General features: G+C 53.3%; 1 protein-coding gene across 1 annotated transcript in view; it reads right to left on the bottom strand.

The window, feature by feature from the left end:
* LOC127942991 (hornerin-like) overlaps positions 1-14862 on the bottom strand; it is a 225032-nt gene that overhangs the window by 27146 nt on the left and 183024 nt on the right. The window contains exons 16-17 of the mRNA XM_052539059.1: positions 11003-11111; positions 5117-6010 (exon numbers count right to left, since the gene is read on the bottom strand). Coding sequence (XP_052395019.1) covers positions 5117-6010; positions 11003-11111 — 1003 coding nt within the window. The remainder of the gene's footprint in view (positions 1-5116; positions 6011-11002; positions 11112-14862) is intronic.

Genomic DNA, 14862 nt, shown 5'->3' with positions numbered 1-14862 from the left:
TTGTCCCTGGCCGCTTCCCTGGCCCTGTCCCTGACCCTGTCCCTGGCCGCTTCCCTGTCCCTGACCGCTTCCCTGGCCCTGTCCCTGACCCTGTCCCTGACCGCTTCCCTGGCCCTGTCCCTGACCCTGTCCCAGACCGCTTCCCTGTCCCTGTCCCTGTCCCTGACCGCTTCCCTGTCCCTGACCCTGTCCCTGACCGCTTCCCTGGCCCTGTCCCTGACCCTGTCCCTGACCGCTTCCCTGGCCCTGTCCCTGACCCTGTCCCTGACCACTTCCCTGGCCTTGTCCCTGACCCTGTCCCTGACCGCGTCCCTGGCCCTGTCCCTGGCCTTGTCCGCTTCCCTGGCCCTGTCCCTGACCGCTTCCCTGGCCTTGTCCCTGGCCCTGTCCCTGACCGCTTCCCTGGCCCTGTCCCTGGCCGCTTCCCTGGCCTTGTCCCTGACCCTGTCCCTGGCCGCTTCCCTGGCCCTGTCCCTGACCCTGTCCCTGACCGCTTCCCTGGCCCTGTCCCTGACCGCTTCCCTGGCCCTGTCCCTGACCCTGTCCCTGACCGCTTCCCTGTCCCTGTCCCTGACCCTGTCCCTGACCACTTCCCTGGCCCTGTCCCTGACCTTGTCCCTGACCGCTTCCCTGGCCCTGTCCCTGACCTTGTCCCTGACCGCTTCCCTGGCCCTGTCCCTGACCTTGTCCCTGACCGCTTCCCTGTCCCTGACCGCTTCCCTGGCCCTGTCCCTGACCGCTTCCCTGGCCCTGTCCCTGACCGCTTCCCTGGCCCTGTCCCTGACCCTGTCCGCTTCCCTGGCCCTGTCCTTGTCCCTGACCTTGACCTTGACCTTGGCCTTGTCCCTGTCCTTGGCCCTGACCCTGGCCTTGTCCCTGTCCTTGGCCCTGACCCTGGCCTTGTCCCTGTCCTTGGCCCTGACCCTGGCCGCTTCCCTGGCCTTGTCCCTGACCCTGGCCTTGTCCCTGGCCTTGTCCCTGACCCTGGCCTTGTCCCTGGCCCTGACCGCTTCCCTGGCCCTGTCCCTGGCCTTGTCCTTGGCCTTGTCCCTGTCCTTGGCCTTGGCCTTGTCCCTGTCCCTGGCCTTGTCCCTGGCCTTGTCCCTGACCCTGGCCTTGTCCCTGACCCTGGCCTTGGCCCTGACCGCTTCCCTGGCCTTGTCCTTGACCTTGGCCTTGTCCCTGTCCTTGGCCTTGTCCCTGTCCTTGGCCCTGTCCTTGGCCCTGACCCTGGCCTTGTCCCTGTCCTTGGCCCTGACCCTGGCCTTGGCCCTGACCGCTTCCTTGGCCTTGTCCCTGACCGCTTCCCTGGCCTTGTCCCTGACCGCTTCCCTGGCCTTGTCCCTGTCCCTGACCTTGTCCCTGACCGCGTCCCTGGCCCTGTCCTTGTCCCTGGCCCTGTCCCTGGCCGCTTCCCTGGCCCTGGCCCTGACCGCTTCCCTGGCCCTGGCCCTGACCGCTTCCCTGGCCCTGTCCCTGACCGCTTCCCTGGCCCTGTCCCTGACCGCTTCCCTGGCCCTGTCCCTGACCCTGTCCGCTTCCCTGGCCCTGTCCCAGACCCTGACCGCTTCCCTGGCCCTGTCCCTGACCCTGTCCCTGACCGCTTCCCTGGCCCTGGCCCTGGCCCTGTCCCTGGCCCTGTCCCTGGCCCTGTCCCTGTCCCTGGCCTTGTCCCTGGCCGCTTCCCTGACCTTGTCCCTGTCCCTGACCGCGTCCCTGACCGCGTCCCTGGCCCTGACCGCTTCCCTGGCCTTGTCCCTGACCTTGTCCCTGGCCCTGTCCCTGTCCACTTCCCTGGCCCTGTCCCTGACCCTGGCCGCTTCCCTGGCCCTGTCCCTGACCTTGGCCGCTTCCCTGGCCCTGTCCCTGACCCTGGCCGCTTCCCTGGCCCTGTCCCTGACCCTGGCCGCTTCCCTGGCCCTGTCCCTGACCCTGGCCGCTTCCCTGGCCCTGTCCCTGACCCTGGCCCTGTCCCTGACCCTGGCCGCTTCCCTGGCCCTGTCCCTGACCCTGGCCGCTTCCCTGGCCCTGTCCCTGACCCTGGCCGCTTCCCTGGCCCTGTCCACGAACCGGTCCATGTCCCTGACAGCTCATCTGACCTCTTCCCTGACCACGTGGTTCGCTGCATGCAAAGCCACCGGTGGTTGGGCAACACTTCTGTGTGGCAGGACACTGGCCATCATGGAAACAGCTTTCAGCACACAGTGGGATCATCTCTGGTAAGGGACACTGACCCGGCTTCACTGCGTGCACACAGACGGTCAGCTTTAGTTTGTGCACATAGTCAGCCACTTCAATATACAGCACGACACACTCAAAGCATGAACAGCAAGTTAGTATTATTCCTCTTTTGTGAAGTCATCCTGTGCATTAATCTATCCTAAGTGATAGATTCAAAACCTACTTCAGACGAGAACAAGGAAAAATTTCTGCTTAAAACCAACATGGAATTCAACGGGTTACGGGTGTTGTTTTAAGACCCTTAGCAGCCATTAAATGAAACTCACTGAAAACAGGCAGCACACAAACAGGCCCACAGTCAAATCGACAGCATTTGTGTCCTCCAGGGCAGTCTTCATCAGAAGAACATCCTCGACGGGCCGGCACGAACGTCAGCGTCGCCGGACAAAAACCATCCACTAGAGGATTCAAGAGGATCATTTTCAGAGGCCAGAGAGTGTGGCTTCAGCATTTGTGTATCAGGGCTTTAAATACAGATTCTACGTGTCTGTTCAGATCAAGACTTTTAAAGCCTACACATTCCTAAACTGTTAATTACTCTCTAACACTGAGCCACTTGTTTCTGCATTTCTTCTGGTTGTGTAATGAAGTCAACAGATCTTGTCACCTGTGTTACGTCTTTGAATAGCATGAGCGATGCTCAAGTATCCGAACAGATACAACAAAGCAGCAATCAACGAGAAATCCACTCGAGCGGTCATCCTCCCGACCTGTGATCTCACAACAAACTCTGCTGGAAAAGGCCCTGAATTTGTGCGTCAGAAGAAGCACACAAAGCTAAACCAACACGTGTTGCTGCAGTAGCAAACTCTGTGTAAAATGGGTTCCTAAAAAATCCAAGGAGATCAATTCCAACGTTGATCAAGCTCACCTGCCTGTAGCTTTCCAGTAGTCTGGAAGGCCTTAATTAGCTTGTTCAGGTGTGTTTGATGGGGGTTGGATGAGCTGAAAGCTGCATTCAAGCCATGTCATAATAATTAAGGTAGCCTAATTACGAGAGGATTGTGCTTTTCTACGGCAACACAATCAACTGCGAAATGAATCTGCAGTGGTCAGGTGGTACAGCGGTCATGTTGTGATACCGTACAAGAATTAAAATATATATTAATAAGTTCACGGTGTTAATATTTACTCTGAATTCTCTAAACGGGGACAGATATTAAAAGCAGCTGTAACTGTTATGAATATGAGAATATGATGTTAGTTCTTTAAATGTAAACTAGTTGTGAGGGACTGATGTGTTTGTAGCGCCACCCATCGACCATTAAACACTGACCCGCAGCACAGGACTGATTAACTTGTAATCCATAGCCAGATAACTGAAATGAAGAACGAACTGCAATATTTCATAAAAGTACTAGTCAAACCATAGGATGGGTGTTAATTATTTTACTGTTCACATAATATTTTAGCTATAAAGCCGTATTTCAATTGCACGTAAATGGTTTGACTAGCAAAGACCCTAATGTTTCATAGTATTTATGTTTAAATTATACTGAAAACATTACACTGTTATGAAAATACTTGCAGTTTTGTAAAAGGTCTCATTAGGATTGTCTCATTACACCGTTTTGACCAGTAGGTGGAACCCGCGTGACACGAGTCAAATGACTCAAAACGGTGTATCTTTTTGTTGTTGACCGTATGCCGCAGGATCATATATTTCTCCGTGCAATTCGCTAACAGGGGTCCATTGTTCATTCCAGTCATAGTTTTGCAGAAGAAGAGTAAAGGTTTAAATGATTATATATTTTTTTTAAATGGCCAAAGCAAGTGAAAACTGGGATGAAGACAGTGTGATCAACATTCTCAAAAACTAAAGTCTTTCATTCCCCCTTTTTCACCCCATTTATTTGACATGTAGACCTTTACTAACAACAGAGTTTAGCTCCAAACCTAGTTAAACACACCTAGTGGCCCTGAAAGACCGGAGTTGCCTATCCCTGATCTACAGCAAGCCTCTGTCTGTTTCATGTTGGACTCTTCAAACGAAAAAGGCATTGAGGTTTCTTTCAGTGTTTGAGCCGTCTTGCGGTTTCTGAATTCCATTTACATACAAATAGCTAGTTAGTGTATAGTTTTAAATGAAACTAAATTTTTACCGTTAGTATAGGTGAGACAAGAGTGATTAGAAATTTAAGAATTAAACTTCATTGCATTTAAACAGTTCTGCTCACGTAAAAGGTTTCTATTTGGATGAGGGTAAGCCTCTATGAAACTACACATTACTCAGCAGAGAGTTTACGAACTACGTCCTGACTTACGAACAACTGGTGCAACCAAATAGTGTAGATTTAGTCACAAACTAGCTAGTGGTTATTAAAGCCTTGTGGTCTTAACGTTCTAATTTAAGAACTTACGAATGGCTGGTGCAACCCTACCCAGGTCTCAAGGAGAGGAACTTAAAAGCACTGTGAGAAACAGCCAAATAATACCAAAAAAAAACCCAACTCTTCAAATCAAGCAATTCTTTATTTGAGGTGGAGCAGACCGAAAAGCTTTCAAAACAGTTGAGCAAACAAGGAAACCATGCCATAGGATTAACACTGAATTGAAAAGATCTCCAGTAAGCATTAAGCAAAAGTCCCATGTCCACTTCAATGACCACATCCCTGACCCTTCTGTTGACTTCATCCCTGACCTCTTCCACTTCCATGTCCCTGTACCTGGCCTTGACAGCTTCCCTGACCCTGTCCGCTTCCCTGACCCTGTCCCTGACCCTGGCCTTGTCCCTGACCGCTTCCCTGACCTTGTCCCTGTCCCTGACCCTGGCCTTGTCCCTGTCCCTGACCCTGGCCTTGTCCCTGACCGCTTCCCTGACCCTGGCCTTGTCCCTGACCTTGTCCCTGACCGCTTCCCTGGACTTGTCCCTGGCCTTGTCCCTGACCGCTTCCCTGGCCCTGTCCCTGACCGCTTCCCTGGCCCTGTCCCTGGCCTTGTCCGCTTCCCTGGCCCTGACCGCTTCCCTGGCCTTGTCCGCTTCCCTGGCCCTGACCGCTTCCCTGGCCTTGTCCCTGGCCTTGTCCCTGGCCGCTTCCCTGGCCCTGTCCCTGACCCTGTCCCTGGCCGCTTCCCTGTCCCTGACCGCTTCCCTGGCCCTGTCCCTGACCCTGTCCCTGACCGCTTCCCTGGCCCTGTCCCTGACCCTGTCCCAGACCGCTTCCCTGTCCCTGTCCCTGACCCTGTCCCTGACCGCTTCCCTGTCCCTGACCCTGTCCCTGACCGCTTCCCTGGCCCTGTCCCTGACCCTGTCCCTGACCGCTTCCCTGTCCCTGTCCCTGACCCTGTCCCTGACCACTTCCCTGGCCTTGTCCCTGACCCTGTCCCTGACCGCGTCCCTGGCCCTGTCCCTGGCCTTGTCCGCTTCCCTGGCCCTGTCCCTGACCGCTTCCCTGGCCTTGTCCCTGGCCCTGTCCCTGACCGCTTCCCTGGCCCTGTCCCTGGCCGCTTCCCTGGCCTTGTCCCTGACCCTGTCCCTGGCCGCTTCCCTGGCCCTGTCCCTGACCCTGTCCCTGACCGCTTCCCTGGCCCTGTCCCTGACCGCTTCCCTGGCCCTGTCCCTGACCCTGTCCCTGACCGCTTCCCTGTCCCTGTCCCTGACCCTGTCCCTGACCGCTTCCCTGGCCCTGTCCCTGACCGCTTCCCTGGCCCTGTCCCTGACCCTGTCCCTGACCGCTTCCCTGTCCCTGTCCCTGACCCTGTCCCTGACCACTTCCCTGGCCCTGTCCCTGACCTTGTCCCTGACCGCTTCCCTGGCCCTGTCCCTGACCTTGTCCCTGACCGCTTCCCTGGCCCTGTCCCTGACCTTGTCCCTGACCGCTTCCCTGTCCCTGACCGCTTCCCTGGCCCTGACCGCTTCCCTGGCCCTGACCGCTTCCCTGGCCCTGTCCCTGACCGCTTCCCTGGCCCTGTCCCTGACCCTGTCCGCTTCCCTGGCCCTGTCCTTGTCCCTGACCTTGACCTTGACCTTGGCCTTGTCCCTGTCCTTGGCCCTGACCCTGGCCTTGTCCCTGTCCTTGGCCCTGACCCTGGCCTTGTCCCTGTCCTTGGCCCTGACCCTGGCCTTGTCCCTGTCCTTGGCCCTGACCCTGGCCTTGTCCCTGTCCTTGTCCCTGACCCTGGCCGCTTCCCTGGCCTTGTCCCTGACCCTGGCCTTGTCCCTGACCCTGGCCTTGTCCCTGGCCCTGACCGCTTCCCTGGCCCTGTCCCTGGCCTTGTCCTTGGCCTTGTCCCTGTCCTTGGCCTTGTCCCTGTCCCTGGCCTTGTCCCTGGCCTTGTCCCTGACCCTGGCCTTGTCCCTGACCCTGGCCTTGGCCCTGACCGCTTCCCTGGCCCTGTCCCTGGCCTTGTCCTTGACCTTGGCCTTGTCCCTGTCCTTGGCCTTGTCCCTGTCCTTGGCCCTGTCCTTGGCCCTGACCCTGGCCTTGGCCCTGACCGCTTCCCTGGCCTTGTCCCTGACCGCTTCCCTGGCCTTGTCCCTGTCCCTGACCTTGTCCCTGACCGCGTCCCTGGCCCTGTCCTTGTCCCTGGCCCTGTCCCTGACCTTGTCCCTGGCCCTGTCCCTGTCCACTTCCCTGGCCCTGTCCCTGGCCGCTTCCCTGGCCCTGTCCCTGACCTTGGCCGCTTCCCTGGCCCTGTCCCTGACCCTGGCCGCTTCCCTGGCCCTGTCCCTGACCCTGGCCGCTTCCCTGGCCCTGTCCCTGACCCTGGCCGCTTCCCTGGCTCTGTCCCTGACCCTGGCCCTGTCCCTGACCCTGGCCGCTTCCCTGGCCCTGTCCCTGACCCTGGCCGCTTCCCTGGCCCTGTCCCTGACCCTGGCCGCTTCCCTGGCCCTGTCCACGAACCGGTCCATGTCCCTGACAGCTCATCTGACCTCTTCCCTGACCACGTGGTTCGCTGCATGCAAAGCCACCGGTGGTTGGGCAACACTTCTGTGTGGCAGGACACTGGCCATCATGGAAACAGCTTTCAGCACACAGTGGGATCATCTCTGGTAAGGGACACTGACCCGGCTTCACTGCGTGCACACAGACGGTCAGCTTTAGTTTGTGCACATAGTCAGCCACTTCAATATACAGCACGACACACTCAAAGCATGAACAGCAAGTTAGTATTATTCCTCTTTTGTGAAGTCATCCTGTGCATTAATCTATCCTAAGTGATAGATTCAAAACCTACTTCAGACGAGAACAAGGAAAAATTTCTGCTTAAAACCAACATGGAATTCAACGGGTTACGGGTGTTGTTTTAAGACCCTTAGCAGCCATTAAATGAAACTCACTGAAAACAGGCAGCACACAAACAGGCCCACAGTCAAATCGACAGCATTTGTGTCCTCCAGGGCAGTCTTCATCAGAAGAACATCCTCGACGGGCCGGCACGAACGTCAGCGTCGCCGGACAAAAACCATCCACTAGAGGATTCAAGAGGATCATTTTCAGAGGCCAGAGAGTGTGGCTTCAGCATTTGTGTATCAGGGCTTTAAATACAGATTCTACGTGTCTGTTCAGATCAAGACTTTTAAAGCCTACACATTCCTAAACTGTTAATTACTCTCTAACACTGAGCCACTTGTTTCTGCATTTCTTCTGGTTGTGTAATGAAGTCAACAGATCTTGTCACCTGTGTTACGTCTTTGAATAGCATGAGCGATGCTCAAGTATCCGAACAGATACAACAAAGCAGCAATCAACGAGAAATCCACTCGAGCGGTCATCCTCCCGACCTGTGATCTCACAACAAACTCTGCTGGAAAAGGCCCTGAATTTGTGCGTCAGAAGAAGCACACAAAGCTAAACCAACACGTGTTGCTGCAGTAGCAAACTCTGTGTAAAATGGGTTCCTAAAAAATCCAAGGAGATCAATTCCAACGTTGATCAAGCTCACCTGCCTGTAGCTTTCCAGTAGTCTGGAAGGCCTTAATTAGCTTGTTCAGGTGTGTTTGATGGGGGTTGGATGAGCTGAAAGCTGCATTCAAGCCATGTCATAATAATTAAGGTAGCCTAATTACGAGAGGATTGTGCTTTTCTACGGCAACACAATCAACTGCGAAATGAATCTGCAGTGGTCAGGTGGTACAGCGGTCATGTTGTGATACCGTACAAGAATTAAAATATATATTAATAAGTTCACGGTGTTAATATTTACTCTGAATTCTCTAAACGGGGACAGATATTAAAAGCAGCTGTAACTGTTATGAATATGAGAATATGATGTTAGTTCTTTAAATGTAAACTAGTTGTGAGGGACTGATGTGTTTGTAGCGCCACCCATCGACCATTAAACACTGACCCGCAGCACAGGACTGATTAACTTGTAATCCATAGCCAGATAACTGAAATGAAGAACGAACTGCAATATTTCATAAAAGTACTAGTCAAACCATAGGATGGGTGTTAATTATTTTACTGTTCACATAATATTTTAGCTATAAAGCCGTATTTCAATTGCACGTAAATGGTTTGACTAGCAAAGACCCTAATGTTTCATAGTATTTATGTTTAAATTATACTGAAAACATTACACTGTTATGAAAATACTTGCAGTTTTGTAAAAGGTCTCATTAGGATTGTCTCATTACACCGTTTTGACCAGTAGGTGGAACCCGCGTGACACGAGTCAAATGACTCAAAACGGTGTATCTTTTTGTTGTTGACCGTATGCCGCAGGATCATATATTTCTCCGTGCAATTCGCTAACAGGGGTCCATTGTTCATTCCAGTCATAGTTTTGCAGAAGAAGAGTAAAGGTTTAAATGATTATATATTTTTTTTTAAATGGCCAAAGCAAGTGAAAACTGGGATGAAGACAGTGTGATCAACATTCTCAAAAACTAAAGTCTTTCATTCCCCCTTTTTCACCCCATTTATTTGACATGTAGACCTTTACTAACAACAGAGTTTAGCTCCAAACCTAGTTAAACACACCTAGTGGCCCTGAAAGACCGGAGTTGCCTATCCCTGATCTACAGCAAGCCTCTGTCTGTTTCATGTTGGACTCTTCAAACGAAAAAGGCATTGAGGTTTCTTTCAGTGTTTGAGCCGTCTTGCGGTTTCTGAATTCCATTTACATACAAATAGCTAGTTAGTGTATAGTTTTAAATGAAACTAAATTTTTACCGTTAGTATAGGTGAGACAAGAGTGATTAGAAATTTAAGAATTAAACTTCATTGCATTTAAACAGTTCTGCTCACGTAAAAGGTTTCTATTTGGATGAGGGTAAGCCTCTATGAAACTACACATTACTCAGCAGAGAGTTTACGAACTACGTCCTGACTTACGAACAACTGGTGCAACCAAATAGTGTAGATTTAGTCACAAACTAGCTAGTGGTTATTAAAGCCTTGTGGTCTTAACGTTCTAATTTAAGAACTTACGAATGGCTGGTGCAACCCTACCCAGGTCTCAAGGAGAGGAACTTAAAAGCACTGTGAGAAACAGCCAAATAATACCAAAAAAAAACCCAACTCTTCAAATCAAGCAATTCTTTATTTGAGGTGGAGCAGACCGAAAAGCTTTCAAAACAGTTGAGCAAACAAGGAAACCATGCCATAGGATTAACACTGAATTGAAAAGATCTCCAGTAAGCATTAAGCAAAAGTCCCATGTCCACTTCAATGACCACATCCCTGACCCTTCTGTTGACTTCTTCCCTGACCTCTTCCACTTCCATGTCCCTGTACCTGGCCTTGACAGCTTCCCTGACCCTGTCCGCTTCCCTGACCCTGTCCCTGACCCTGGCCTTGTCCCTGACCGCTTCCCTGACCTTGTCCCTGTCCCTGACCCTGGCCTTGTCCCTGTCCCTGACCCTGGCCTTGTCCCTGACCGCTTCCCTGACCCTGGCCTTGTCCCTGACCTTGTCCCTGACCGCTTCCCTGGACTTGTCCCTGGCCTTGTCCCTGACCGCTTCCCTGGCCCTGTCCCTGACCGCTTCCCTGGCCCTGTCCCTGGCCTTGTCCGCTTCCCTGGCCCTGACCGCTTCCCTGGCCTTGTCCGCTTCCCTGGCCCTGACCGCTTCCCTGGCCTTGTCCCTGGCCTTGTCCCTGGCCGCTTCCCTGGCCCTGTCCCTGACCCTGTCCCTGGCCGCTTCCCTGTCCCTGACCGCTTCCCTGGCCCTGTCCCTGACCCTGTCCCTGACCGCTTCCCTGGCCCTGTCCCTGACCCTGTCCCAGACCGCTTCCCTGGCCCTGTCCCTGACCCTGTCCCAGACCGCTTCCCTGTCCCTGTCCCTGACCCTGTCCCTGACCGCTTCCCTGTCCCTGACCCTGTCCCTGACCGCTTCCCTGGCCCTGTCCCTGACCCTGTCCCTGACCGCTTCCCTGTCCCTGTCCCTGACCCTGTCCCTGACCACTTCCCTGGCCTTGTCCCTGACCCTGTCCCTGACCGCGTCCCTGGCCCTGTCCCTGGCCTTGTCCGCTTCCCTGGCCCTGTCCCTGACCGCTTCCCTGGCCTTGTCCCTGGCCCTGTCCCTGACCGCTTCCCTGGCCCTGTCCCTGGCCGCTTCCCTGGCCTTGTCCCTGACCCTGTCCCTGGCCGCTTCCCTGGCCCTGTCCCTGACCCTGTCCCTGACCGCTTCCCTGGCCCTGTCCCTGACCGCTTCCCTGGCCCTGTCCCTGACCCTGTCCCTGACCGCTTCCCTGTCCCTGTCCCTGACCCTGTCCCTGACCACTTCCCTGGCCCTGTCCCTGACCTTGTCCCTGACCGCTTCCCTGGCCCTGTCCCTGACCTTGTCCCTGACCGCTTCCCTGGCCCTGTCCCTGACCTTGTCCCTGACCGCTTCCCTGTCCCTGACCGCTTCCCTGGCCCTGTCCCTGACCGCTTCCCTGGCCCTGTCCCTGACCGCTTCCCTGGCCCTGACCGCTTCCCTGGCCCTGTCCTTGTCCCTGACCTTGACCTTGACCTTGGCCTTGTCCCTGTCCTTGGCCCTGACCCTGGCCTTGTCCCTGTCCTTGGCCCTGACCCTGGCCTTGTCCCTGTCCTTGTCCCTGACCCTGGCCGCTTCCCTGGCCTTGTCCCTGACCCTGGCCTTGTCCCTGACCCTGGCCTTGTCCCTGGCCCTGGCCGCTTCCCTGGCCCTGTCCCTGGCCTTGTCCTTGGCCTTGTCCCTGTCCTTGGCCTTGTCCCTGTCCCTGGCCTTGTCCCTGGCCTTGTCCCTGACCCTGGCCTTGTCCCTGACCCTGGCCTTGGCCCTGACCGCTTCCCTGGCCCTGTCCCTGGCCTTGTCCTTGACCTTGGCCTTGTCCCTGTCCTTGGCCTTGTCCCTGTCCTTGGCCCTGTCCTTGGCCCTGACCCTGGCCTTGTCCCTGTCCTTGGCCCTGACCCTGGCCTTGGCCCTGACCGCTTCCTTGGCCTTGTCCCTGACCGCTTCCCTGGCCTTGTCCCTGACCGCTTCCCTGGCCTTGTCCCTGTCCCTGACCTTGTCCCTGACCGCGTCCCTGGCCCTGTCCTTGTCCCTGGCCGCTTCCCTGGCCCTGTCCCTGACCGCTTCCCTGGCCCTGGCCCTGACCCTGGCCTTGTCCCTGACCGCTTCCCTGGCCCTGTCCCTGACCGCTTCCCTGGCCCTGTCCCTGACCCTGTCCCTGTCCGCTTCCCTGGCCTTGTCCCAGACCCTGACCGCTTCCCTGGCCCTGTCCCTGACCCTGTCCCTGACCGCTTCCCTGGCCCTGGCCCTGTCCCTGGCCCTGGCCTTGTCCCTGTCCCTGTCCCTGGCCCTGTCCCTGGCCTTGTCCCTGGCCTTGTCCCTGGCCGCTTCCCTGACCTTGTCCCTGTCCCTGACCGCGTCCCTGACCGCGTCCCTGGCCCTGACCGCTTCCCTGGCCCTGTCCCTGACCTTGTCCCTGGCCCTGTCCCTGTCCACTTCCCTGGCCCTGTCCCTGACCTTGGCCGCTTCCCTGGCCCTGTCCCTGACCCTGGCCGCTTCCCTGGCCCTGTCCCTGACCCTGGCCGCTTCCCTGGCCCTGTCCCTGACCCTGGCCGCTTCCCTGGCCCTGTCCCTGACCCTGGCCCTGTCCCTGACCCTGGCCGCTTCCCTGGCCCTGTCCCTGACCCTGGCCGCTTCCCTGGCCCTGTCCCTGACCCTGGCCGCTTCCCTGGCCCTGTCCACGAACCGGTCCATGTCCCTGACAGCTCATCTGACCTCTTCCCTGACCACGTGGTTCGCTGCATGCAAAGCCACCGGTGGTTGGGCAACACTTCTGTGTGGCAGGACACTGGCCATCATGGAAACAGCTTTCAGCACACAGTGGGATCATCTCTGGTAAGGGACACTGACCCGGCTTCACTGCGTGCACACAGACGGTCAGCTTTAGTTTGTGCACATAGTCAGCCACTTCAATATACAGCACGACACACTCAAAGCATGAACAGCAAGTTAGTATTATTCCTCTTTTGTGAAGTCATCCTGTGCATTAATCTATCCTAAGTGATAGATTCAAAACCTACTTCAGACGAGAACAAGGAAAAATTTCTGCTTAAAACCAACATGGAATTCAACGGGTTACGGGTGTTGTTTTAAGACCCTTAGCAGCCATTAAATGAAACTCACTGAAAACAGGCAGCACACAAACAGGCCCACAGTCAAATCGACAGCATTTGTGTCCTCCAGGGCAGTCTTCATCAGAAGAACATCCTCGACGGGCCGGCACGAACGTCAGCGTCGCCGGACAAAAACCATCCACTAGAGGATTCAAGAGGATCATTTTCAGAGGCCAGAGAGTGTGGCTTCAGCATTTGTGTATCAGGGCTTTAAATACAGATTCTACGTGTCTGTTCAGATCAAGACTTTTAAAGCCTACACATTCCTAAACTGTTAATTACTCTCTAACACTGAGCCACTTGTTTCTGCATTTCTTCAGGTTGTGTAATGAAGTCAACAGATCTTGTCACCTGTGTTACGTCTTTGAATAGCATGAGCGATGCTCAAGTATCCGAACAGATACAACAAAGCAGCAATCAACGAGAAATCCACTCGAGCGGTCATCCTCCCGACCTGTGATCTCACAACAAACTCTGCTGGAAAAGGCCCTGAATTTGTGCGTCAGAAGAAGCACACAAAGCTAAACCAACACGTGTTGCTGCAGTAGCAAACTCTGTGTAAAATGGGTTCCTAAAAAATCCAAGGAGATCAATTCCAACGTTGATCAAGCTCACCTGCCTGTAGCTTTCCAGTAGTCTGGAAGGCCTTAATTAGCTTGTTCAGGTGTGTTTGATGGGGGTTGGATGAGCTGAAAGCTGCATTCAAGCCATGTCATAATAATTAAGGTAGCCTAATTACGAGAGGATTGTGCTTTTCTACGGCAACACAATCAACTGCGAAATGAATCTGCAGTGGTCAGGTGGTACAGCGGTCATGTTGTGATACCGTACAAGAATTAAAATATATATTAATAAGTTCACGGTGTTAATATTTACTCTGAATTCTCTAAACGGGGACAGATATTAAAAGCAGCTGTAACTGTTATGAATATGAGAATATGATGTTAGTTCTTTAAATGTAAACTAGTTGTGAGGGACTGATGTGTTTGTAGCGCCACCCATCGACCATTAAACACTGACCCGCAGCACAGGACTGATTAACTTGTAATCCATAGCCAGATAACTGAAATGAAGAACGAACTGCAATATTTCATAAAAGTACTAGTCAAACCATAGGATGGGTGTTAATTATTTTACTGTTCACATAATATTTTAGCTATAAAGCCGTATTTCAATTGCACGTAAATGGTTTGACTAGCAAAGACCCTAATGTTTCATAGTATTTATGTTTAAATTATACTGAAAACATTACACTGTTATGAAAATACTTGCAGTTTTGTAAAAGGTCTCATTAGGATTGTCTCATTACACCGTTTTGACCAGTAGGTGGAACCCGCGTGACACGAGTCAAATGACTCAAAACGGTGTATCTTTTTGTTGTTGACCGTATGCCGGAGGATCATATATTTCTCCGTGCAATTCGCTAACAGGGGTCCATTGTTCATTCCAGTCATAGTTTTGCAGAAGAAGAGTAAAGGTTTAAATGATTATATATTTTTTTTTAAATGGCCAAAGCAAGTGAAAACTGGGATGAAGACAGTGTGATCAACATTCTCAAAAACTAAAGTCTTTCATTCCCCCTTTTTCACCCCATTTATTTGACATGTAGACCTTTACTAACAACAGAGTTTAGCTCCAAACCTAGTTAAACACACCTAGTGGCCCTGAAAGACCGGAGTTGCCTATCCCTGATCTACAGCAAGCCTCTGTCTGTTTCATGTTGGACTCTTCAAACGAAAAAGGCATTGAGGTTTCTTTCAGTGTTTGAGCCGTCTTGCGGTTTCTGAATTCCATTTACATACAAATAGCTAGTTAGTGTATAGTTTTAAATGAAACTAAATTTTTACCGTTAGTATAGGTGAGACAAGAGTGATTAGAAATTTAAGAATTAAACTTCATTGCATTTAAACAGTTCTGCTCACGTAAAAGGTTTCTATTTGGATGAGGGTAAGCCTCTATGAAACTACACATTACTCAGCAGAGAGTTTACGAACTACGTCCTGACTTACGAACAACTGGTGCAACCAAATAGTGTAGATTTAGTCACAAACTAGCTAGTGGTTATTAAAGCCTTGTGGTCTTAACGTT

This window comes from Carassius gibelio, chromosome A22 (genome assembly GCF_023724105.1).
Source record: "Carassius gibelio isolate Cgi1373 ecotype wild population from Czech Republic chromosome A22, carGib1.2-hapl.c, whole genome shotgun sequence".
Lineage (NCBI taxonomy): Eukaryota > Metazoa > Chordata > Actinopteri > Cypriniformes > Cyprinidae > Carassius > Carassius gibelio.
This window is presented reverse-complemented; position numbering and strand designations above follow the sequence as displayed.